This window comes from Scyliorhinus torazame, chromosome 15 (genome assembly GCF_047496885.1).
Source record: "Scyliorhinus torazame isolate Kashiwa2021f chromosome 15, sScyTor2.1, whole genome shotgun sequence".
NCBI lineage: Eukaryota > Metazoa > Chordata > Chondrichthyes > Carcharhiniformes > Scyliorhinidae > Scyliorhinus > Scyliorhinus torazame.
This window is the reverse complement of record NC_092721.1, coordinates 119,531,008-119,556,179: the sequence shown is the minus strand read 5'-3', so window position 1 is coordinate 119,556,179 and position 25,172 is coordinate 119,531,008. Positions and strand designations below refer to the sequence as shown.

The window sequence follows — 25,172 nt, the reverse complement described above, 5'->3', positions numbered from 1 at the left end:
TCTTCAGTTTGAGTTCCGCCAGTGTCACTCAGCTCCTGACCTCATTATAGCCTTGGTTCAAACATGGACAAAAGAGCCGAATGCCAGAGGTGAGGTGAGAGTGACTGCCCTTGACATCAAGGCATCACTTGACCGCGTATGGCATCAAGGAGCCCTAGCTAAACTGGAGTCAATGGGAATCAGGGGGAAAACTCCACTGGTTGGAGTCATACCTGGCACCAAAGAAGGTGGTTGTGGTGTTTGGAGGTCAGTCTCAGCTCCAGGACATTATTACAGGAGTTGCTCAGGGTAGTGTCCTAGGCGCAATCATCTTCAGCTGCTTCATTAATGACCTCCCTTCCATCACATGGTCGGAAGTGGGGATGTTTGCGGATGACTGCACAATGTTCAGCACCATTCCTGATTCCTCTGATAATGAAGCAGTCCATGTTCAAATGCAGCACGATCTGGACAATATCCAGGTTTCGACTGACAAGTGGCAAGTTACATTCGTGCCACACAAGTGCCAGGCAATGACCATCTCCTGCAAGATAGGATCTAACCATCGCCCCTTGACATTCAATGGCATTACCATTGTTGAACAATTAACATCATGAGGGTTACCATTGATCAGAAACTGAACTGGACTAGCCATATTAATACTGTGGCTACCAGAACAGGTCAAAGGCTAGGGATCCTATGGTGAGTACTCACCTCCTGACCCCCCCCCCCCCAAAGCCTGTCCACCATCTACAAGGCACAAGTCAGGAGTGTAATGGAGTTCTCTCCACTTGCCCAGGTGAGTGCAGCTCCAAGAACACTCAAGAAGCTCGACACCATCCAGGACAAAGCAGTCACTTGATTGATACCCCTTCTACAAACATTCAAACTCCTCACCATTGACAAGCAGTGGCAGCCATGTGTACCATCTACAAGATGCACTGCAGTAACTGGCCAAGATTTCTTTGGCAGGACCTTGCAAACCCACAACCACTACAATCTAGAAGGACACGAGCTGCAGGCACCTGGAACCCCACCACCTGGAGGTTCCCTTCCAAGTAACTCACCACACTGATTGGAAATATATCGCCGTTCCTTCACTGTCACTGGGTCAAAATTCTGGAACTCCCTCCCTAACAGCACTGTGTGTGTATCTACACCTCAGGGACTGCAGCGGTTCAAGAAGGCAACTCACTGTTGCCAATTCGCACCGGAGACGCCAATATTGTTGCTCCTTTTAACTGGATACTGATGTGACAGTTATTAATGATGTTATTGCTTTTCAGAGTCGCCAGGTATCAAATGATACCACCACAAGGTTTTACCCGATATCGATCAAAGACCACACAACCAGTTAGTTAGTTCAAGTTCAATGATTGTTTATTTACACACAAGAATTACTTCGACATGCAATATAAAACACTACAAGCTAAATTACACCTAACACTACAACAACCTGTACTTAACTTCAGGCACCCGGATTTATGCAGAGGAACAAGGTCTTTGTTCGGATCTTGCGTGGCTGGGTCTGGAGAAGTGACTTCGTTTCTGCTGGGCTCATCCGTCTGGTAGCGATCGTTGGTCTTGAACTTGTCTTCTGGTCGTAATGCTGCACTTGGTTTTAGGCGTAGGTCGGGGCCAAGAGAGACCGAGGGCCGGGGCCAAGAGGGACCGAACACATGGCAGTGTCTCTCTTTATCCTTCTGGGGTTTCGCGTTCTTTTGGTCGGTCCTTAGCTTTGGACCCAATAATTTGGCAGGCTTCGATTACTGCCTTCGATTTTGGCCAATAAAGGGCGGGTGCCTTGATGGCGGGGCGTGTCCTGAGCGGTCATTGACCTTGGCTTTTTGGGCTCCCTGAGCAAAGGGAGTGGCGCCGAAGAGTCTGTTTCTGTATCTGTTACCTGAGTACAGGTCTTTTGTTGTGGGGAAATGGGCCATTAGAATGCAAAGTAGCTGGGGGATAGCGTCTAGTTATTTCAGTTGCCAATATACATAAGCTCTGAACGTCTGAGTCGTGGGTTGACCATATTTCCCATGGTCCTTTGCAGGTGGCCATATTTTCCGGGATCCTTTGTAAGTGGCCATCCCAGATGGCTACATCCTGTCCTTTTGATCCTGAACGCGAAGTGTTGTGGATCACACTGCTGATCCTCATCTGTCCTTGGTGTGCCGGTTACCCTTGGTCAAGGACAGCTTCTACACTACTCCGTCCTATGTTTTTGGAGCATTTGCCTAATTTTATCAACACATCATAAATTCATATACTCTAAGGGGCCACTATAAAACATTTAATCATTACACATTAACTTATTTACACAAGGGAACCTCTAACTATCATTACCAAAGCCAATCTCATGCTGCTGGCAAATATCAAAAAGGAACTTATGCACAATACAAAAATTTTAAAGAAATAAACAGTAGCATCACATCTCTACTGAATCCATTACAGTCATAGAAGAAGTATAATCTTTATATTTTGTCAGTGAAAAAGGTTTAATTAAAACCATTAAAGGTTTAATTAAAACCATGTGAGATCGGAAGAATAAACTGTATCAAGAAATTTTGTGTGGAGCCAACATTAATTAAAACCATGTAGCGATAAGACTCTGAGTCATCACCATCTCCCGATTGCCAAACTCGTGTCTGTCGTTTCTGTGCTGAGGCCGCGTGGGCCGTCGTGGGATCCGAATCGTCATTCCTTATTAATCGACAAGAGTTTGTCATGAGGGGTGGTAGCTGCAAAGGGCAAATTTCCATTGTCGGATGGTGGCAGTGGCTCTGGCTGTGGCAGCAAAAGGGGGTACAGCGGGCCAAACACGTCCTGGTCATGGTTCCAGGGGCTGTCGCTGTCGTCCGAATCAAGCTCAAGGTGGAAAGGCGTACCTGTGGGCGGAGACAAGGTGGGGTATGTGGGCGTGGACGTACTGTCCTGGCTGGGGGTGGGGGGTGGGGCTGGTCTAAGTTGTCGATGGCCGGGGCGGAATCGTCTGCCATTGCTAGGGAGACGTGGTGGGAGAGGCTACATTGGGTTCCATAAACTTTAAGATGGTTGATATGGAACCAACCTGTTTTTCCATTGGGGTACGTTATTTTATACACAGAGGGGCTCACTTTATCTGAAATGGAGTAGGGTCCTGCAAAATTAGGGGTGAGGAGCGAACTGGGATTATACGGGGAAACCATCACTTGCTGACCGACTGTATACTCTACTGGGTGGACTGTTTTATCAAAGCAGGCCTTACTCTGCTTTTTCCTAGCGCCTAATTGGACAGCTGCAGCGAGCTGGGCTGCTTTAATATTTTCCGTGAGTTGTTGGATTGCTTTTCGTGGGTGAGGGCGGTGACTGTGGGGTTGGCCAAATCAAATCCGAATAAATATTCAGTTCCTTTCATGGGTCGTCCGGTCATGAGGGTGTGGGGGGTGAATCCTGTGGTACTTGATACTGTGTTCTCAATAAACATAAGGGCGAATGGGAGAACTGTGTCCCATGTGGTGTTATGCTGTTGCACCATTTTCCTAATAGTCGCTTTCAGGGTCCAATTCATACGTTCCACAATGCCGCTGGATTGGGGGTGATAGGCAATATGGAATTTTTGTTTTATTCCAAAAATCGTTAGGACTCTGCCGGTGAAATGGGAACCTTGGTCTGATTCAATGCTGCGGGGGAGTCCCCAGTGTGTAAATATCTGCTGTGTTAACATCTTGGCTGTTGCTTTAGCCGTGTTTGTCCTGGAGGGAAGTGCTTCCACCCATTTTGTGAAGGTGTCGATCACGACCAACACATATTTAAAAACATTTCTGCAGGGGGGGAGGGGACCAATATAATCAAGCTGTAAATTCGTCCATGGGCCATTAACAGGTCTGCTGTGTTTTAATTGTCCTTTCCTGGAGTACCTTTCAGGATTATTCTGTGCGCAGATTAAACAATTCTCAACATAATGCGTGACGTCTGCTTTTAAATCGGGCCACCAGCAAAAGGTCTTAAGTGGGCAATGGGATTGTCTATCCCCTGATGTCCGGGTCCGTCATGAAACTGGCAAATAATCTGGTTTCTGTCCTGGATGGGGACCACATAAATTCCAGTCTTTAATACAATTCCGTCCTCTACCGTCAGTGTGTCCTTGAATTTGTCGTAGGGGGCTGGGAAGTTACCGTCTAAAACTTGCTTAAGAGTGTCGTCTGCCTTTTGGGCCTGGGCTAAATCTTCGATATTGGTCTGTGAAACCTGGACTGTGTGCGTCGGTCGGTTCACTCTCGGGGGGGTTGCCAAAAGTGACCGTGTCGTGATCCTGACTTGGCTAAGCCTTTACGCTACCGGGTGAGGAGGAACGATGATGGCGTCTGACTTTGATTATGCCATATGTGCGGTCTTTTGCTGTCTCAAGAATATGCTTCAATAATGGGGCTGAGGGTAGGGGTTTACTATCAGCGGATATGAATCCACTAGATTCCCACAGGGGCAGGAATTCTGTCAAACTATTGCAGACATATAAACTGTCCAAATATATATCTGCGGGGGTCGGGAAAGAATCTGGGTACTGCACTACATATGCTATTGCTGCTAATTCAGCTGCTGATCCTAAGTGGCCTGGCAATTTTAAGATATTTCCTCTAATGCGCATCCTTGCACGTCTTCCACATAAATACCGCATCCTGTTATTCTTTTTCCATTGTCAATGGTGGGGGAACCATCTACATAAATTTTTAAAGAGTTATCCATGGTCGGGGATTCTGTGTTCTGATGCTTGCTCGTGTGGGTAGTGATTTCGGAATAAAGGGTCCTGTGTGGTGTTTGGCTGCAATGATCTGGCACTCATGTGGGGTTCCTTCATACTGCAGGTTGTCCGCTAAAAATGTGTGGGTCTTTGTCCGTTTAACTGTGATGTCCCTTCCTTGTAATAACAGTGTCCAGCAAGCTTCTTTGATCTGGCTAACTGAACTGTCCTTTAACGTACCATCTAACAGTAGCTGCGTTGGGGTGTGCTCGGTTAAAATCGTTACGGGGTTGAGGCCTGTGATATATGCAAAATACTGCACAGCCCAAAAGACTGCGAGCAAGTGCCTTTCGCAGGCTGAAAATCCTTGCTGCATGGGGTCCAAAACTCACGAGGCATAGGCTACGGGTCCTAATCGGTCATGTCTTTCCTGTAGTAGTACTGCAGAGAGGGTTCGGTAGGTAGTCGCTACTTCTATGGCATAAGGAGAGTGTGGGTCTGGTACCTGCAAAGCGGGGGCTGTGCCTAGGGTGCGTTTTAATTAATCGATGACGTCCATGTGCTGAGGAAGCCATTCCCATGGGCGTTCTTTTTAAGGAGCTCTGAAAGTACGGCTGCTTTTGTGGCAAATCTATCTATATGGTTCCTACAATACCCAACTAATCCTAAGAATGATCGGAATGCAGTGACATTGTGGGGCAGGGGCAATTTAACTATTGATTCAATCCGTCTCTGTTCGATCTCTCTTTTCCCGTATGTGATAATGGTACCCAAGTAAAGGACCTTTTCTTTCGGGATCTGGGCTTTTTTCGGGTTGACTTTGCATCCAATTGATTGTAAGAGACCCAGCAATTCGGAAAGAAGCTTAACATGCTCTTCCTTTGTGTCCGTCTGTAGGAGTAAGTCGTCCACATACTGAATAAGGCATTCGGGTCGGGAAAATTTGGAAAGTCCGTTGGCCAATTGTCGGCCAATTGTCGGTGAAAGATGAAGGGTGAGTTGAGGAAATCTTGCGGGAGGCATGTCCACGTATACTGCTGTCCTTGAAATGTGAACGCAAACTTGTATTGACAGGCCTTATCTAAGGGAATGGACCAAAAGCCATTGCTAATGTCCAGCACTGTAAAGTACTTAGCATGTACTCCCTGCTTCAGCATGGTTTTGGGACTCGTGGCAACGGTGGGGGCTACTAATAGGGTGACCTTGCTGAGCTCTCGGTAGTCAGTGGTCAATTTCCATTAACCGTCGGGTTTCTTTACGGGCCAAATTGGGGCATTGTTTGTTGAGGCTACAGGCCGAATTACTCCTTGATATAGTAAGCTGTTGATAACTTTTGCAATCTCATCCTCGGCTTGCTGTGGGAAACCGTATTGCTTCTGGGGCTTGGAATCGAGACCTGTAATTGTGACTGTTCCCCGAATTTTTCCACAATTGTGTTTGTGCTGGGCGAAGGATGCTTTATGTTTTCTTAGGACCTCTCTAATCGTCTTATCTGTACTAATGGCTTGCGGATCAAACCAATAGTCGCCTACTGAGCAGATTCTATGTTCGTAGTCTCCTACTGTGAGCGTGGCGGGGGCTCTTGCTCTTCTGGCCATTATCCATACACACTTATTCACAGGGTCAAAGGAAAGGTTGCGTGAGCTCATGAAGTCGATTCCTAAAATGTGCTCTGCTGTTTGGGGCAGGTCCACTAAAACAACAGAGTGCTTGGTGTTATGTTGCCGATTTGAATATCTACAGGGGCCGTAATGTATCCCAGCTTTACATGTCCTGTAAATCCACTAAGAGTGATGGTGTCTGTGGTGGGCCATTTGTCATGCTGAAACATTGTGGAGGAGTTTAAAGTGGTGCGAGACCCTCCTGTGTCCCAAAGGAACTCTACTGGGTGTCCCCGGACTGTGCCTGTGACTACTGGTCTGCCTGATTCACAGTGTGTCGCAGACCAAAGTTGGGGAGTCCGAACACCGTAAATCTGTGCTATTAACCACTGCATTATCTGATAATTATCTGATCGGGCACTAATGCTATGTATGGGCCTAACATTGTTCTGAGGTGGGGCGTTCGATTGCTGGTTGTGTTGCTGGTTCGGGGGGGGAGTTGCATTCGTGGGTGCAATGTCCCTTTTGTCCACAATTATAGCAACCTCATGGTGCCTGTGCTCTGGGGTACTGACCTTCATTTCTGCCCTCATTTACCCATGCAGGGTCCTGAGTAGTCCTGACTGGGTTCATATTCGCTTCTGCCTTCTCCTGATCTGCCTTTCTATGGAGGGACTGTTCCCAAGCTCTGGAGAGTCTCTTTAAAACCCAAACTTCATTATGTGTGGCGTCTGCGGGGTCGTAATTTACACAAGCTTTGTGACCTGCTTCTGTGGCGTGGGAGACTAAAGTACGAGCGCATTTAGTTGTGTTGTCATAATCTAAGTGTGTGCGGTTCAATTCCCCAAATACCGCTTTAAAATGGATCCAAAGGCGACCTGCGTATGCAGTCGGATGCTCTCCCTTCTTTTGTCTACATCGGTTCAATCCTTCTACGGAATCTCCTCTGTTGTATCCAATCGCATCTAAAATAGCTGCCTTCATCTCCTGGAGGTTTCCTCCTCCTACATTCCAGGGTTCTGGTAAAGCTGAGCTAACGGACAGGTCAAGGCTCATGACTAGAAGCTTAATTTCCTCCAGTTCGTCCAGACCGTACATTACTGTTTGCTGTCGTACTCTCTCAAAGAAATTATGCGGGTGGGTTCAAATGGTTCAATTTTGGCGCAGGCATCTCTCAATTGGGTGATGGTTAGTGGGGTGGTGTAAACAAAATCTGGTGTAAACGAAATCGGGCTCCTCGCGATCCTGTGATGTGCGCTGTGCGGTGACTGGATTCATGGGGGTGTGTGCTGCCTGTGCAGTCGGTGGTGCGGGTGCTTTCCTTTTCGGGGCCTGGGCAGCTCTATTCTGATTTTCTGTATCCTCCACAGATCTATGGGCGGTTTCATTTAGTTCTTCCCAACTGGGGCCATTCTCCTGATCTAAATTCGGTCCAAAGGTATCTCTGAAGCCGTTTTGCACTGAAAGCCGTGACTGTAACTTTGCTATTTGTTGCCTACATTTGGCGTGATCTACTGTACTCTCACTTTGTTCCGTTGTGGAACAATGGAGCGCTCGTAAAGCTGCCTTCAAATCTGCGCATTGTTTCTTTAGCTGTTCTACCTGCTGTTCCGGCTCTTCTCGTACCAAAATTGCGCGCTGTGTATCTTGGTAGGCCTTATCGTACTGGGTCTGAAAATGCTAATGTGAACTATACAAGATTGGTGTGCCCGTTTGACATCAGCCATCTCTTTATCTTTAACTGGCAACTGTTACCGGAGTTGCTCATTAATTTTCTCACATTCACTAAAGATTCCTTCATTCTTCTCCTCTTCCTCAACTAGCTGTCTGCGGAGCGTCCTCACGACCCCCTCTGTGCCTCGCAACTGTGTCAAACAGGACACGATTGCCATCGGCTAACAAAATTTCACTGCATTCTTTTTATGTACCTCGGTTAGGTTGTCCCACCAGGTTTGTCCTATGCTTCCTGGACCTGCCTCTTCATTTGAACAAAACTCGGACCAAAGGGGCCATCCTTTCCCCTTGAAATACTTCCTCAACTCTTCTTCCCATATGGGGCACTGCTCTGGTCTACTGATTGCTGCAACCTCGGGTTCCTATGGGTTCATTAGGCGTTCCATTGCCTTTGCTGCCAGTGCTTCTATTATCTCTTTTTCTCCCGTTAATTTGGGACGGGGGAATAAGGCGGTGATTCGAACAACGGGTATGGCCTAGGCTATTTTCCGGTTCACCATACTCCCGATAGTTTTACGCAACAAAATCTAACGAGTTTATCTTATATCCCTGTTAGTACACATGCAAGTCAATGCACACTTCTGGGGCAAAATTCTCCCCAAACGGCGCGATGTCCGCCGACTGGCGCCCAAAACGGCGCCAATCAGACGGGCATCACGCCGCCTCAAAGGTGCGGAATGCTCCGCATCTTTGGGGGCCGAGCCCCAACATTGAGGGGCTAGGCCGGCGCCGGAGGGATTTCCGCCCCGCCAGCTGGCGGAAACGGCCTTTGTTGCCCCGCCAGCTGACGCGGAAATGACATGTTGGGGCGGCGCATGCGCGGGAGCGTCAGCGGCCACTGACAGTTTCCCGCGCATGCGCAGTGGGGAGAGCCTCTTCCACCTCAGCCATGGTGGAGACCGTTGTGGAGGCGGAAGGGAAAGAGTGCCCCCACGGCACAGGCCCGCCCGCGGATCGGTGGGCCTCGATCGCAGGCCAGGCCACCGTGGGGGCACCCCCCAGGGCCAAATCGCCCCGCGCCCCCCACAGGACACAGGAGCCCGCCCACGCCACCTTGTCCCGCCGGTAAATAGGTACTCTAATTTACGCCGGCGGGACAGGCAATTTATCGGCGGGACTTCGGCCATCCGGGCCGGAGAATCGAGCGGGGGGGCCCGCTAACTGGCGCGGCCCGATTCCCGCCCACGCCGAATATCCGGTACCGAAGACTTCGGCAACCGGCGGGGGCGGGATTCACGGCAGCCAACGGCCATTCTCCGACCCGCTGGGGGGTCGGAGAATGACGCCCCTGAATCTTGGAGATTTGATCGATACGGGCCTTACACTTGTGGTTTCTTTCACTCTTCTCAATTGGGATTGTAATGCAAAGTTTTGTGGTTTATCTCAGAGGGACAAAATCACTTCTAGGTTGAGTCCCACCTGAGTCACCAATAATGCTGCCAATTCGGACCGGATACGCCAATAATGTTGCTCCTTTTAACTGGATACTGATATGACAATTATTAATGATGTTATTGCTTTTCAGAGTCGCCAGGTATCAAATGATACCACCACAAGGTTTTACCAGATATCAATCAAAGACCAAACAACCAATTAGTTAGTTCTAGTTAGTTCTAGTTCAATGATAGTTTATTTACGCACAAGAATTACTTCGACATGCAATATAAAACACTACAAGCTAAATTACGCCGAACACTACAACAACCTGTACTTAACTTCAGGCACCCGGATTTATGCAGAGGAACAAGGCCTTTGTTCGGATCTTGCATGGCTGAGTCTGGAGAAGTGACTTCGCTTCTGCTGGGCTCAACCGTCTGGTAGCGATTGTTGGTCTTGAACTTGTCTTCTGGTCGTGATGCTGCACTTGGTTTTAGGCGTAGGTCGGGGCCAAGAGAGACCGAGCGCCGGGGCCAAGAGAGACCGAACACATGGCAGTGTCTCTCTTTATCCTTCTGGGGTTTCGCGCTCTTTTGGGCGATCCTTAGCTTTGGACCCAATAATTCGACAGGCTTTGATTACTGCCTTCGATTTTGGCCAATAAAGAGGCGGGTGCCTTGCTGGCGGGGCGTGTCCTGAGCAGTCATTGACCTTGGCTTTTTGGGCTCGCTGAACAAAGGGAGTGGCACCGATGAGTCTGTTTCTGTATCTGTTACCTGAGTACAGGTCTTTTGTTGTGGGGGAATGGGCCATTAGAATGCAAAGTAGCTGGGGGTTTCGATAGCGTCTAGTTATCGGAGTTGCGAATATACATAAGCTCTGAGCGTCTGAGTCGTGGGTTGACCATATTTCCCATGGTCCTTTGCAGGTGGCCATATTTCCCGGCACCCTTTGTAAGTGGCCATCCCAGATGGTTACATCACCACCACCTTCTGAAGGGCAAATAGGGAGAGGCAATAAATGCTGGCCTAACCAGTGATGCCCACATCCCATAATTTATTTATTTTTAAAATTATTTTTGACTATATGCTTCTGCCTGTGTGATCCGTTTCTATTAGGTTGACTAAGTCTACAAAGTGGGTGAGTGTTGTGGAGCATTTTGTAAATAAATAAAATAACACTCTTTTTGGTCTCTTAAGTCTCCAGAGCCACTTACACTAATAGAGTGGCAGCAATGGCTGTTCTGCTCAAATTATGGTGTCAGCAATGAGTGTACTGCTCAGACTGTAGCTCAAAGGCCATCAGGGTCACATTGACATAATGGGACTCCAATTTGAATGTATGTTTGGAGGCTCATGTCTGTTTTAGGTGGGTACCTCATTAATTGCCAAAAGCAGTGACAGTTCAAGCATTGGAGAGCTGTTAAGTGACCCATTCCATTATTAAAATGCTCTCCACTATTCTAGATCACCACCTATTCCAACATTTGAGGTTATCTATATCTGACAATGCAGGAAATTTGAATGGATGCATGTTAAAAAGGTGGTTAGAATTGTGGTTTTAGAGACTGTGCAAGTGACACTTTCTGCTCAGTAAACAAAGATTACGGAAGTTCAATCCAACAGAAAGCCAAGAATATTTGTTTGCCAGAAGTTAAGTTTATGCCTTACAGACTAAAAAATAGTCCCAAGATCTCTCTTCTCGAAGCTAGTGGGGTATTTTAGCAACTCTCCCATTGGTCATTTTCAGTGACCCCATTTCCAAATGTATTTACAGTATCTAATTGTTTCAGAATGTTGAATTTCCAACTTTCAAGTTGTCATATTAGATGGCCAATGACATTATTATGTCTCAACTTCCAAGTACAGATTTAAAAAGCGCGGGAGCTGCGAGTCAGAGCGGAGATTTAAAAAGCGCGGGAGCTGCGAGTTGGAGCGGAGATTTAAACAGAGCGTGAGCTGCGAGTCGGAGCGGAGATTTAAAAAGAGCGGGAGCTGCGAGTCGGAGGGGAGTTTTAAAAAGAGCGGGAGCTGCGAGTCGGAGCGGAGATTTAAAAAGCGCGGGAGCTGCGAGTCGGAGCGGAGATTTAAAAAGAGCGGGAGCTGCGAGTCGGAGCGCAGATTTAAAAAGAGCAGGAGCTGCGAGTTGGAGCAGAGATTTAAAAAGCGCCGGAGCTGCGAGTCGGAGCGGAGATTTAAAAAGATCGCGGCCTAGTTTCGGGAGCCGTTCGGAGGAAGAGGAGCAGTCTCTGTCAGGGAGAGAACCTGAGAACATTTAAGACCCTCAGAAGGTAAGTAAGTGATTTTTACTCATTTTTACTTTTATTACCTTTTCAAATTGTGTGTGTGGGGGGGGGGGGGGGAACTGAAGTGACATCACAGAAAAGCTGTGACCTGAGTGGCTGGTTGGGAATCAACACTAAATTAAAATAAATAAGCATTGGTAACTAATTAAACATAATTACTTAATTATAATTTAGAGGAGTACCTAAGCCAGAGATCGGAGAGTACTATATTTAGCTTTCACATTTATAGTAGAAATCTAGTGCGAGGAAACAGATAGTCAACAGTAACTTTTTTATTTTTTAAATTTTAACTTTTAATTTTAATTTACTAATTAATTGACGCAATGTCAGTTAGAGGGGTGCAGTGCTCGGACTGTGAGATGTGGCAGGTCCGGGAGGCTTCCAGCGTCCCGGGTGGCTTCATCTGCAGAAAGTGCACCCAACTGGAGCTCCTCACAGACCGCATGGTTCGGTTGGAGCAGCAATTGGATGCACTTAGGAGCATGCAGGTGGCGGAAAGCATCATAGATCGCAGTTATATAAATGTGGTCACACCCAAGGCAGAGAAATGCGTGACCACCAGAAAGAGCAGGCAGTCAGTGCAGGAATCCCCTGTGGTTGTCCCCCTCTCAAACAGGTATATCCCTTTGGATACTGTCGGGGGGGATAGCCTATCAGGGGAAAACAGCAGCAGCCAGAGCAGTGGCACCACGGCTGGCTCTGATGTTCAGAAGGGAGGGTCAAAGTGCAGAAGAGCAATAGTAATAGGGGACTCTATAGTCAGGGGCACAGATAGGCGCTTCTGTGGACGTGAAAGAGACTCCAGGATGGTATGTTGCCTCCCTGGTGCCAGGGTCCAGGATGTCTCCGAACGGGTAGAGTGCATTCTGAAGGGGGAGGGCAAACAGGCAGAGGTCGTTGTACATATTGGTACTAAAGACATAGGCAGGAAGGGGCATGAGGTCCTGCAGCAGGAGTTCAGGGAGCTAGGCAGAAAGTTAAAAGACAGGACCTCTAGGGTTGTAATCTCGGGATTACTCCCTGTGCCACGTGCCAATGAGGCTAGAAATAGGAAGATAGAGCAGCTAAACACATGGCTAAACAGCTGGTGTAGGAGGGAGGGTTTCCATTATCTGGACCACTGGGAGCTCTTCCGGGGCAGGTGTGATCTATATAAGAAGGATGGATTGCATCTAAACTGAAGAGGCATATATATCCTGGCCACGAGGTTTGCTAGTGTCACACGGGAGGGTTTAAACTAGTATGGCAGGGAGGTGGGCACGGGAGCAATAGGTCAGAAGGTGAGAGCTTTGAGGGAGAACTAGGGAATAGGGACAGTGTGGCTCTGAGGCAGAGCATACAGGGAGAAGTTGCTGAACACAGCGGATCTGGTGGCCTGAAGTGCATATGTTTTAATGCAAGAAGTATTACAGGTAAGGCAAATGAACTTAAAGCTTGGATTAGTACTTGGAACTATGATGTTGTTGCCATTACAGAGACCTGGTTGAGGGAAGGGCAGGATTGGCAGCTAAATGTTCCAGGATTTAGAGGGGGATGTAAAAGGGGTGGCGGAGTTGCGCTACTGGTTAGGGAGAATATCATAGCTGTACTGCGGGAGGAGACCTCAGAGGGCAGTGAGGCTATATGGGTAGAGATCAGGAATAAGAAGGGTGCAGTCACAATGTTGGGGGTTTACTACAGGCCTCCCAACAGCCAGCGGGAGATAGAGGAGCAGATAGGTAGACAGATTTTGGAAAAGAGTAAAAACAACAGGGTTGTGGTGATGGGAGACTTCAACTTCCCAATATTGACTGGGACTCACTTAGTGCCAGGGGCTTAGATGGGGCGGAGTTTGTAAGGAGCATCCAGGAGGGCTTCTTAAAACAATATGTAGACAGTCCAACTTTGGAAGGGGCGGTACTGGACCTGGTATTGGGGAATGAGCCCGGCCAGGTGGTAGAAGTTTCAGTAGGGGAGCATTTCGGGAACAGTGACCACAATTCAGTAAGTTTTAAAGTGCTGGTGGACAAGGATAAGAGTGGTCCTAGGATGAATGTGCTAAATTGGGGGAAGGCTAATTATAACAATATTAGGCGGGAACTGAAGAACATAGATTGGGGGCGGATGTTTGAGGGCAAATCAACATCTGACACGTGGGAGGCTTTCAAGTGTCAGTTGAAAGGAATTCAGGACCGGCATGTTCCTGTGAGGAAGAAGGATAAATACGGCAATTTTCGGGAACCTTGGATAACGAGAGATATTGTAGGCCTCGTCAAAAAGAAAAAGGAAGCATTTGTCAGGGCTAAAAGGCTGGGAACAGACAAAGCCTGTGTGGAATATAAGGAAAGTAGGAAGGAACTTAAGCAAGGAGTCAGGAGGGCTAGAAGGGGTCATGAAAAGTCATTGGCAAATAGGGTTAAGGAAAATCCCAAGGCTTTTTACACGTACATAAAAAACAAGAGGTTAGCCAGGGAAAGGGTTGGCCCACTGAAGGATAGGCAAGGGAATCTATGTGTGGAGCCAGAGGAAATAGCACTAAATGAATACTTTGCATCAGTATTCACCAAAGAGAAGGAATTGGTAGATGTTAAGTTTGGAGAAGGGTGTGTCGATAGCCTGGGTCACATTGAGATCCAAAAAGACGACGTGTTGGGTTTCTTAAAAAATCTTAAGGTAGATAAGTCCCCAGGGCCTGATGGGATCCACCCCAGAATACTGAAGGAGGCTGGAGAGGAAATTGCTGAGGCCTTGACAGAAATCTTTGGATCCTCACTGTCTTCAGGTGATGTCCCGGAGGACAGGAGAATAGCCAATGTTGTTCCTCTGTTTAAGAAGGGTAGCAAGGATAATCCAGGGAACTACAGGCCGGTGAGCCTTACTTCAGTGGTAGGGAAATTACTGGAGAGAATTCTTCGAGACAGGATCTACTCCCATTTGGAAGCAAATGGACATATTAGCGAGAGGCAGCATGGTTTTGTGAAGGGGAGGTCGTGTCTCACTAACTTGATAGAGTTTTTCGAGGAGGTCACAAAGATGATTGATGCAGGTAGGGCAGTGGATGTTGTCTATATGGACATGAGTAAGGCCTTTGACAAGGTCCCTCATGGTAGACTAGTACAAAAGGTGAAGTCACACGGGATCAGGGGTGAGCTGGCAAGGTGGATACAGAACTGGCTAGGTCATAGAAGGCAGAGAGTAGCAATGGAAGGATGCTTTTCTAATTGGAGGGCTGTGACCAGTGGTGTTCCGCAGGGATCAGTGCTGGGACCTTTGCTGTTTGTAGTATATATAAATGATTTGGAGGAAAATGTAACTGGTCTGATTAGTAAGTTTGCATACGACACAAAGGTTGGTGGAATTGCGGATAGCGATGAGGACTGTCAGAGGATACAGCAGGATTTAATTTGTTTGGAGACTTGGGCAGAGAGATGGCAGATGGAGTTTAATCCGGACAAATGTGAGGTAATGCATTTTGGAAGGTCTAATGTAGGTAGGGAATAGACAGTGAATGGCAGAACCCTCAAGAGTATTGAAAGTCAGAGAGATCCAGGAGTACAGGTCCACAGGTCACTGAAAGGGGCAACACAGGTGGAGAAGGTAGTCAAGAAGGCATACGGCAAGCTTGCCTTCATTGGCCGGGGCATTGAGTATAAGAATTGGCAAGTCATGTTGCAGCTGTATAGAACCTTAGTTAGGCCACACTTGGAGGATAGTGTTCAATTCTGGTCGCCACACTACCAGGAGGATGTGGAGGCTTTAGAGAGGGTGCAGAAGAGATTTACCAGAATGTTGCTTGGTATGGAGGGCATTAGCTATGAGGAGCGGTTGAATAAACTCGGTTTGTTCTCACTGGAATGAAGGAGGTTGAGGGGCGACCTGATAGAGGTCTACAAAATTATGAGGGGCATAGACAGAGTGGATTGTCAGAGGCTTTTCCCCAGGGTAGAGGGGTCAATTACTAGGGGGCATAGGTTTAAGGTGAGAGGGGCAAGGTTTAGAGTAGATGTACGAGGCAAGTTTTTTTACACAGAGGGTAGTGTGTGCCTGGAACTCGCTACCGGAGGAGGTGGTGGAAGCAGGGACGATAGTGACATTTAAGGGGCATCTTGACAAATACATGAATAGGATGGGAATAGAAGGATACGGACCCAGGAAGTGTAGAAGATTGTAGTTTAGTCGGGCAGCATGGTCGGCACGGGCTTGGAGGGCCGAAGGGCCTGTAGTGAAGTTCCTTTTACATGTGTAAACACAAATTCTGCGGCACACTGCAATGTGATGGCACCAAGAGGAATGAGCCCTGAGAAATTCCAGGCCTGATAGTTAGACTGATAATTTACAGAGTGTTCATTGCTTCTACAGAGAATATAGAAGCAATGAACACTCTGTAAATTATCAGTCTAACTATCAGGCCTGGAATTTCTCAGGGCTCATTCCTCTTGGTGCCATCACATTGCAGTGTGCCGCAGAATTTGTGTTTACACATGTAAAAGGAACTTCACTACGTTTATAGGACCCCCGAAGGATATTTACAAGGGAATTCAATTTGTACTGAGCCTCAGTAAATTATCAAGGCCAATGACAGTACAAGCAATGTGAAGTGTATGTTAATTGCCCCATTCCTTTTTAAAATTCCGCCCTTTATTCCAGATCAGCATGTCACCTATTGCAACATTTTGAGGTTACCTTGATCAGATAATCTAGGAAGTTTCAACCTGCCCCTTATTGATCTCAGAGCAATCTGTGAACTCTTGAGAAATAGATATTTATAGCAGAACATGTTCGGAAGGAAATACAATCACATTCTAAGGAAATTTGGAAATGTGCCAGTATATTGGGTCACGTTTTGTTGCATGGAAATGAAACTTCACAACTGTTATAATGTAAGGGGCAAAGGCAAGAGAATGACAAAAAATGAAATGGTAATTTGGAGAGCTGGTGCAGACACGTTAGACTGACTTGTCGCTTTCTTTCTTTAAAAAAAAATTTAGAGTACCCAATTCATTTTTTCCAATTAAGGGGCAATTTAGCATGGCCAATCCGCCTACCCTGCACATCTTTGGGTTGTGGGGGTGAAACCCAAGCTAACACGGGGAGAATGTGCAAACTCCACACAGACAGTGACCCAGGGCCGGGATCGAACCTGGGACCTCGGCGCCGTGACGCTGCAGGGCTAACCCACTGCGCCACCGTTCTGCCCCAACTTGTCTCTTTCTGCACTAGAAGAATTCTATGATTCTGCTTTTAGAGTATGAAATGTGCTTGTGAGAAGTGCTTGTGCAAGGAAATACAGGACATTACTGATGTCAGCCATCAGCAATTAAGGTGCAACTTTAGCGACAAGGTAATAAACCTGGATAGAGGGATCTCTTAATAGACGGTAGAAAAATAGCAGTCAATAATGCCCGTTCTTCAAAAGGATTCATAACAATTAGGTCAGAAGTATTGTTTGAGGGATGTAACCTTTGAGTACTAACAGTTAAAATGAACAGACTGCTTTCAACAGGATTTGGGAATAGGTACACCCTGAGCACTTAATAGTACCTTTGATATAAGTAAAATATTGTGTATAAAGGATTTGTATTTCCAATAGTTCTTCAGAGACCATGAAAGACACCAAAACCAAAAAGCTACTCTTTTTGTACAGTTAAGCCGATCCCTGAGCTGTATAAGAATAAAGTCTGTTCCATCCATCCACCATCAAGTGTCTTATGCTTACTTGTTGTGAATCAGGGATTGTAGGATATTGAAAGCTAACAATCATATTAATAATAATATAACTACATTCAAACAAATAAGCTGCATTTCTTTCCAAAATTAACGACATTTTTTTGAACTAGATCTTTCATTTACTTTTCCTATTTACTATTCAAAGCAGAGACCCAAAATTACACATACCAGCCAAAACAAAAAACCCTCCTCCTAGAAGGTATAGGGTGTCATGCCCTTGGAAAGCTTCATAAACAATGAGGCCAAATCCAATCCCAATGGTGAATACAGACAGCACGATCAGCACACTCCATGAATGACGGAAGCCTGTAAAAACAAGTCAACATTCAGATCTAACACCATAGGTATCAATCAGAATGATCAGAGGCTACAAGTTACCAGTTAAGCAAATAGTGAAGAAGTTCTTAACTATGCAATGTTAAAAATCACAGTCCCACGGTCAATGGGTCTGACTTTGCTGTGGAGAACATGAAGGCTAACATTTAAATGTAAATCAGAATCCAACCTCTGGGGACTGCAGATGCATAATTAAATACAGAAATTAGGAAGCTGATGTCGAAGCTGCCCTGTGTCGAAACCTTCAACATTTGAGTAAGACGTTTAGACCTAAAAGAGCAGAACAGATAACAACACAGTTAATGCGTTTAACGATTTTTGACTTGAACAAGGAGAGTGAGACCTGTACAAACAAAGGTCGCAGCCAGGCTGACTGCCAAACATGAGGGAAGTAAAGACATTTATACACAAAGGAAACCCATCCCCCCCCCCCCAGGTAGTACATTGATAATTGCTGAGCCTTTCTGTTGGCTTACACAGAGACAAAGGTACAATTCCGATACAAAGGAGAGATGATCAGATGACGTCAATGCCTCCTGCAGTAAATCTACGGAGATGAATATATATTAGCAATACAAAAGCCGCGGTAATCGACTGACGTCACTGGCCTCGATGATACTGTTATAGATAAACGGTGTGCATCTGTCACAATACAAAATGGGTTGATCTCGTCAAGAAACCGATTAAACTCCAGACAAAGTAATCAATTTACAAGGGGCCATCTGTCTGCTGACTGAATTAATGAGGTAGCTAAAGCTGCAAACGGCCATGTTAGGTTTCCACATTCCCTCCTTTTGTCATATATTTATGGCAACATTATTCCGTTATCATCCTTTTCAGTTCAATTAGTTATAGGTCTTCTGGGGGTATTTCAACAGTTAGGGCCATTATGGTGAGCAGGGATCTATGCTCTTGGTTGCCATGTTGCAGCAACTTTTTATGACGATTCCAAGGAAGCAGATGTAAATGGATAGCCCTACTATTAGGATAATGACTTGCAATATGGGCTTGCCCAGGCCTCCAACAAATCTTCCAGCCAATTCCCCCAACCCCCCCATGGAGCCCCATTATGTATTTTGGCTGCCCCCTTTCTGATGTGGGCAGCTAGTTTGTAATGTTTTCTGAGGCGTCTGGTATATAGGTGCAGCATTCTGACCATATTAGGGCACAAGTCCCTCCTTTTTCTGCTAGCAGGAAACCTAAGGCCATCCTATTTTGTAGGGCAATCATTCGTGTGGCAACCATTTTGGCCGTGATTTTGTCCAATGCCCCTGCAGTGTTATTTGCTATCACCTCGAAAGCTGCTGCCAAGTTTATTGATTCCCGGGCTAGTTTTCCTGCTCCATATGGTGGGAACAAAATGGCAAAGTAACGCTCTGTTTCTGTGATGACTCTCCTGTCTCGAGAATGCGCGAGCTTTCTTGGAAGTGAGGGTGAGTGATAGATGTAGGGCACCACAAATCCTAAATAACATGATCCTGACCAGTTGATAGGCAAACGGGGTAGGCCCTGTACCCACAGATAAAGTATGTCCCATTATATGACGTATAGTGGGCTATCCCTTCTACTTGTAGGCTAACAGTAAAGTTACCTTTCCCTGTCATGTTCTTAAGTCCTTCAAGGAGTGAGGAGTAAGAGCTCTGGGAGCTGTTGAAAGAGTGTGTGCAGGAGCTATTACCTACTTTTCCCCACCAGCCAGACTCCTGTATAGGCATATGCTGCCCTTGAGGGCACCTTGTCAAGTGATATTAGTGAGGAGAAGGACGGGCGGCCTATGGGCTGTGTTGTACTTAGGCTGATACCAGCCTGAAAAGGCTGCCATCGAGTACCCTGCAGACATCCAGGTCATCAAGTCTTCTTCACTAACGGTACTGTAGCTATCCCCATTTGTGGAGGCCCCTTTCTGCGGGAGCCGTTTTGGAATAGGTACCACTCCATAGTTTGTGAGGTGCTTAAAGGGATAGGTCTTAGTGGTATGCCCCCTTTACTATGTATGAGCACATGGGTACAGACCCAACAGTTAGATAGGTTCACTTCTCTTGCGGATACATATGACATGTAAAGGAAAGTGTTCATATTAGTCCAGTAAGTGTCCCAGTTCGTCCCATTAGGCAGAAAATTGCCAGCATTGTCAATCCTGTCCCCAAGTTTCCGGGGCGGGGGCTCTTTTGCAGTGCGATATGTGTATCCATGTCGGTCGCTCCTTAACCTTCACTGCGGTGTTGATCGTCAGTAGAATCAGGAATGGACCCTCAAACATTGGCTGTAGGTTGGTCTTCCTCTTGAAGGCCTTGATGTATATGAAGTCTCCTGTTCCGAGGCTATGGCACTTTCCCTCTGATGGATCCAACTGGGCTTCCTTAACCTGCAAATGAAATCTAGAAATGCTTTTTGTTAGGGAAATACAGGAGTTCAGCATACGTTCGTCCATCTTGTGAATGTCCATTTGCTTTGCCGCACACGGTGCTGAGAAAGGTAGTGTCTGGCGTCGCCCCATAACAATCTCATGGGGCGATAGTCCTGTTGGATGCTGATCTTATCACCATTAGTGCCAAAGGTATAGTTTAACCCACTTTAGTCCAGTTTCATCGCAAGTTTTGCGAGCTTATTTTTAAAAACTCCATTGTATCGTTCCCCCAGTCCGGCTGACTGTGGAGGTAGCTGCAGTGAAAGTGCTGGCTAATTTGTAGAGCTTTACACATCTCTCGTATAATAGTTCCAGTGAAATGTGACCCATTGTCGCTTGATAGTTGTACTGGGATGCCAAATTGCAGCACAATTTCTTTTAACAGAAACTTAGCAACTGTAGTTGCATCATTGTGTTTACATGGAAAAGTTTCTATCCACCGAGGGAATACATCTATAATTACTAAAACATATTTAAAACCCATACATGGGGGTAGTTCAATAAAATCCATTTGTAAATTTACAAAAGGTCCTGTCGGATTTGGGTGGGAGGCATAGAACATAGAACATTACAGCGCAGTACAGGCCCTTCGGCCCTCGATGTTGCACCGACCTGTGAAGCCACTCTAAAGCCCATCTACACTATTCCCTTATCGTCCATATGTCTAACCAATGACCATTTGAATGCCCTTAGTGTTGGTGAGTCCACTACTGTTGCACGCAGGGCATTCCACGCCCTTACTACTCTCTGAGTAAAGAACCTACCTCTGACATCTGTCCGATATCTATCTCCCCTGAATTTAAAGCTATGTCCCCTCGTGGTAGGCATTACCATCCGAGGAAAAAGGCTCTCACTGTCCACCCTATCCAATCCTCTGATCATATTGTATGCCTCAATTAAGTCACCTCTTAACCTTCTTCTCTCTAACGAAAACAGCCTCAAGTCCTTCAGCCTTTCCTCATAAGATCTTCCTTCCATACCAGGCAACATTCTGGTAAATCACCTCTGCACCCTTTCCAATGCTTCCACATCCTTCCTCTATTTGCTCCTTCCTCAGAATTGCACGCAATACTCCAAATGCGGCCGCACCAGAGTTTTGTACAGCTGCAACATGATCTCATGGCTCCGAAACTCAATCCCTCTACCAATAAAAGCTAACATACCGTACGCCTTCTTAACAACCCTCTCAACCTGGGTGGCAACTTTCAGGGATCTATGTACATGGACACCGAGATCTCTCTGCTCATCCACACTGCCCAGAATCTTACCATTAGCCCAGTACTCTGTCTTCCTGTTATTCCTTCCAAAATGAATCACCTCACACTTTTCTGCATTAAACTCCATTTGCCACCTCTCAGCCAGCGCTGCAGCTTATCTATGTCCCTCTGTAACTTGTAACATCCTTCCGCACTGTCCACAACTCCACTGGCTTTAGTGTCATCTGCAAATTTACTCACCCATCCTTCTACGCCCTCCTCCAGGTCATTTATAAAAATGACAAACAGCAGTGGCCCCAAAACAGATCCTTGTGGTACACCACTAGTAACTGGACTCCAGTCTGAACATTTCCCATCAACCACCGCCCTTTGTCTTCTTCCAGCTAGCCAATTTCTGATCCAAACTGCTAAATCACCCTGAATCCCATGCCTCTGTATTTTCTGCAGTAGCCTACCGTGGGGAACCTTATCAAATGCTTTACTGAAATCCATATACACCACATCAACTGCTTCACCTTCATCCACCTGTTTGGTCACCTTCTCAAAGAACTCAATAAGGTTTGTGAGGCATGACCTAGCCTTCACAAAACCGTGTTGACTATCTCTAATCAAATTATTCCTTTCCAGATGATTATACATCTTGGGCGAGATTCTCTGACCCCCGCCGGGTCGGAGAATCGCCGGGGGCTGGCGTGAATCCCGCCCCCGCCGGTTGCCGAAGTCTCCGGCACCGGATATTCGGCGGGGGCGGGAATGGCGGCGCGCCTGTTGGCGGGCCCCCCGCTCGATTCTCCGGCCCGAATGGGCCGAAGTCCCGCCGCTAAAATGCCTGTCCCGCCGGTGTAAATTAAACCACCTACCTTACCGGCGGAACAAGGTGGCGCGGGCGGTCTCTGGGGTCCTGGGGGGGGCGCGGGGCGATCTGGCCCCCGGGCGATCCGCCCCCACGGTGGCCTGGCCCGCGATCTTGGGCCCACCGATCCGCGGGGGGGCCTGTGCCGTGGGGGCACTCTTTCCCTTCCGCCTCCGCCACCATGGCGGAGGCAGAAGAGACTCTCTCCACTGCGCATGCGCGGGAATGCCGTCAGCAGCCGCTGACGCTCCCGCGCATGCGCCGCCTGGAGAGGTCATTTCCGCGCCAGTTGGCGGGGCACCAAAGGCTTTTTCCGCCAGCTGGCGGGGCGGAAATTCATCCGGCGCCGACCTAGCCCCTCAAGGTTGGGGCTCGGCCCCCAAAGATGCGGAGGATTCCGCACCTTTGGGGCGGCGCGATGCCCGTCTGATTTGCGCCGTTTTGGCCGCCAGTCGGCGGACATCAGGCCGTTTCCGGAGAATTCCGCCCCCTATCTCTTATAAACCTTTCCAAGATTTTGTCCACAACAGAAATAAGGCTCACTGGTCTATAGTTACCGGGGTTGTCTCTACTCCCTTTCTTGAACAAGGGGACAACATTTGCTCTCCCCCAGTCTTCTGGCACTATTCCTGAAATGAAATGAAAATCGCTTATTGTCACAAGTAGGCTTCAAATGAAGTTACTGTGAAAAGCCCCCAGTCATCACATTCCGGCGCCTGTTCGGGGAGGCTGGTACGGGACTTCAACCGCGCTGATGGCCTGCCTTGGTCTGCTTTCAAAGCCAGCGATTTAGCCCTGTGCTAAACCATCCCCAGAGGGGGATGGTTTTGGTGTAGAGGCCTAATAATGATATACTTGATTTGTTATGTTCTAGGTATAACATAAGCGGCATCCTTGTGGTGCACTTGACAAAGGAAGGTTCAGACATGGAGATAACTTCAACACGTTTATTAAACTATTTACACTTCTATTACTCGGGTTCGACACTACTGCTAATCCTACTATATCTACCCAGACTGACTAACCAGTTGCTGCAATCCACGTGGTGGGAGTGATATTGAATAAACCCTGTGTCTCTACTCACTGACTGTCTCCATTGGAAAGAGGCAGATGTGAGGTCATCTGTGTGGTGTCCTTTATATATGGGTTGGTGTAATGCCCTCCTGTGGTCGTGTCACCTCTGTGTGTATCGTGAATGTCCATTGGTCGTGTCCTATCTAACTGATCTATTGGTTGAGTGTGGGTGTGTGATGTCTCTGGTGCTCCCTCTAGTGTCTAGCTAGCCTACATGTATTTGCATTGATAGACATCACCACAATACTTACTAATTCAAATGATGTTCCTGACATTGAACATCAGGAAATACAATCTGTCACTGAAGGGGGGGGGGACAAACACATCACACATTTACATCGACATGAAACGACATGAAACGCAATTTGGCTGTTTTCGTGCAATTTTCTGCTCCTGTCGCCAAACCCGCCTGATGTGATTTCGAGCAGGAATTCCCGGCCCTTGGGTGGTATTTTCCCATTATTTGGTTTTGGCGTGGCTTTGGGTGGGAAAAGTGGACATTAGCTCGCCAGCCACAGTGATAGGTTTTTGTGTCGTATTTCTAGGCATATGAGAAACAAAGATTTTTCACGTGCTTCATGCTACCTCCATGGCATGCGGCCTCTGATTCACCCATCCCACCATTACCTGAGAACGCCAATTACTGGGGCACTGCATTTAAAGGCTGCTCCAGCATTCTCCAGCCACTTGTTCAAAGTCCAATGCAGAGGATGTCTGCAAAGACATCCGCACCTCGATTCTCGGAGTAAGGATGAAGTGTCAGGGGTTGAATTTGAAGAGGTGTCAGAGCTTTCACCCACACTCTCTACCAGTGCAGAGACACACACCATGGTGGGAATTAGTTTTGTCGAGGTATTAGGGTCACAATCTGGTGAGCACCTCACTCTCTCTGATCCACAGCAGGCGGAAACATGCTTATCCCAGAGAGCTAGCACTCATAGGACTGCAGGAGCTCAGAGCTCTGCTGAGTCCCAGTCAGATGACATGTCTTTGGACCCAGTCATGCCTCAGTGGCTGGAGCTCCAAAGGCAGAGTTGGGAACACCAGGAAGGGATGTCAGCTGCACTCCTCAGATTGAAAGGCCCAATGGAGGAGTCACATGCGTTCTTGACTGTGGAGATCGTGCCAGCACTCGGAGGCAGCCAGATCAATACTGCAAACAAGACTTTTGTCCTGCACTGGTGGAGAGAATAAACTCCATGGTGCATAACGTGCATTCCATGGCACAGGACTTCACTCCATGGTGCAGGGCATGAATTATATGGTTCAGGCACTTGTGGACATCCATGTGTATCATTACTAGAAGACCACAAGCATTCTCGACCTCACTCCAGCAGCCCCAAGTCGGCACTGCCAGGTGCCTGGGTGGCACTGCCAGGGTGCCAGATTGGCACTGTCAAGGTGCCTGGGTTCCAGGGAGAGTGCCCAGGATACCACCCTTCCCTGTCCATGACCACCCGGGGGGCTCTAATGTCCTGCGAGACGCCCGAGGTGTCATCATGCCTGATCCATGCTTGTGGAAACCAATGCGAAACAGTACTGGATTGAGGCCTAGCAGGCACGGCTGTGGCTCATTTAAATAACATTACCTGAATCACACCCAGCGAGGGCGTGATCCAGATTGCTCCGTTCGTAGCAAGTTGGATGACTCATGTGAGGTATTGCACTCAGTGCGAAGTCTGAATTGGGGCTCTCGCAGGATTCATCCATCGTGTTTGGTTCTGCGGAGAGATAATCGCGCCCCTTATTTCTAATCTGTGTATGAATGCTGGGTTTCATTATTTTCTTCCAGAACCTTAGTAACTAATACATTTGTTCTTTCTTTAGCTCAACAAAGCCTAGTTAAATTGTTTATTTTAGAAAACA

The 25,172-nt window shown here is 47.3% G+C and overlaps 1 protein-coding gene across 1 annotated transcript in view; it reads right to left on the bottom strand.

The window, feature by feature from the left end:
- Positions 1-25,172, bottom strand: part of LOC140391775 (transmembrane protein 182-like) — a 154,045-nt gene that overhangs the window by 5,725 nt on the left and 123,148 nt on the right. Inside the window, exon 5 of the mRNA XM_072476638.1 lies at positions 17,588-17,725. Within this exon, the coding sequence (XP_072332739.1) occupies positions 17,588-17,725 (138 nt within the window). The remainder of the gene's footprint in view (positions 1-17,587; positions 17,726-25,172) is intronic.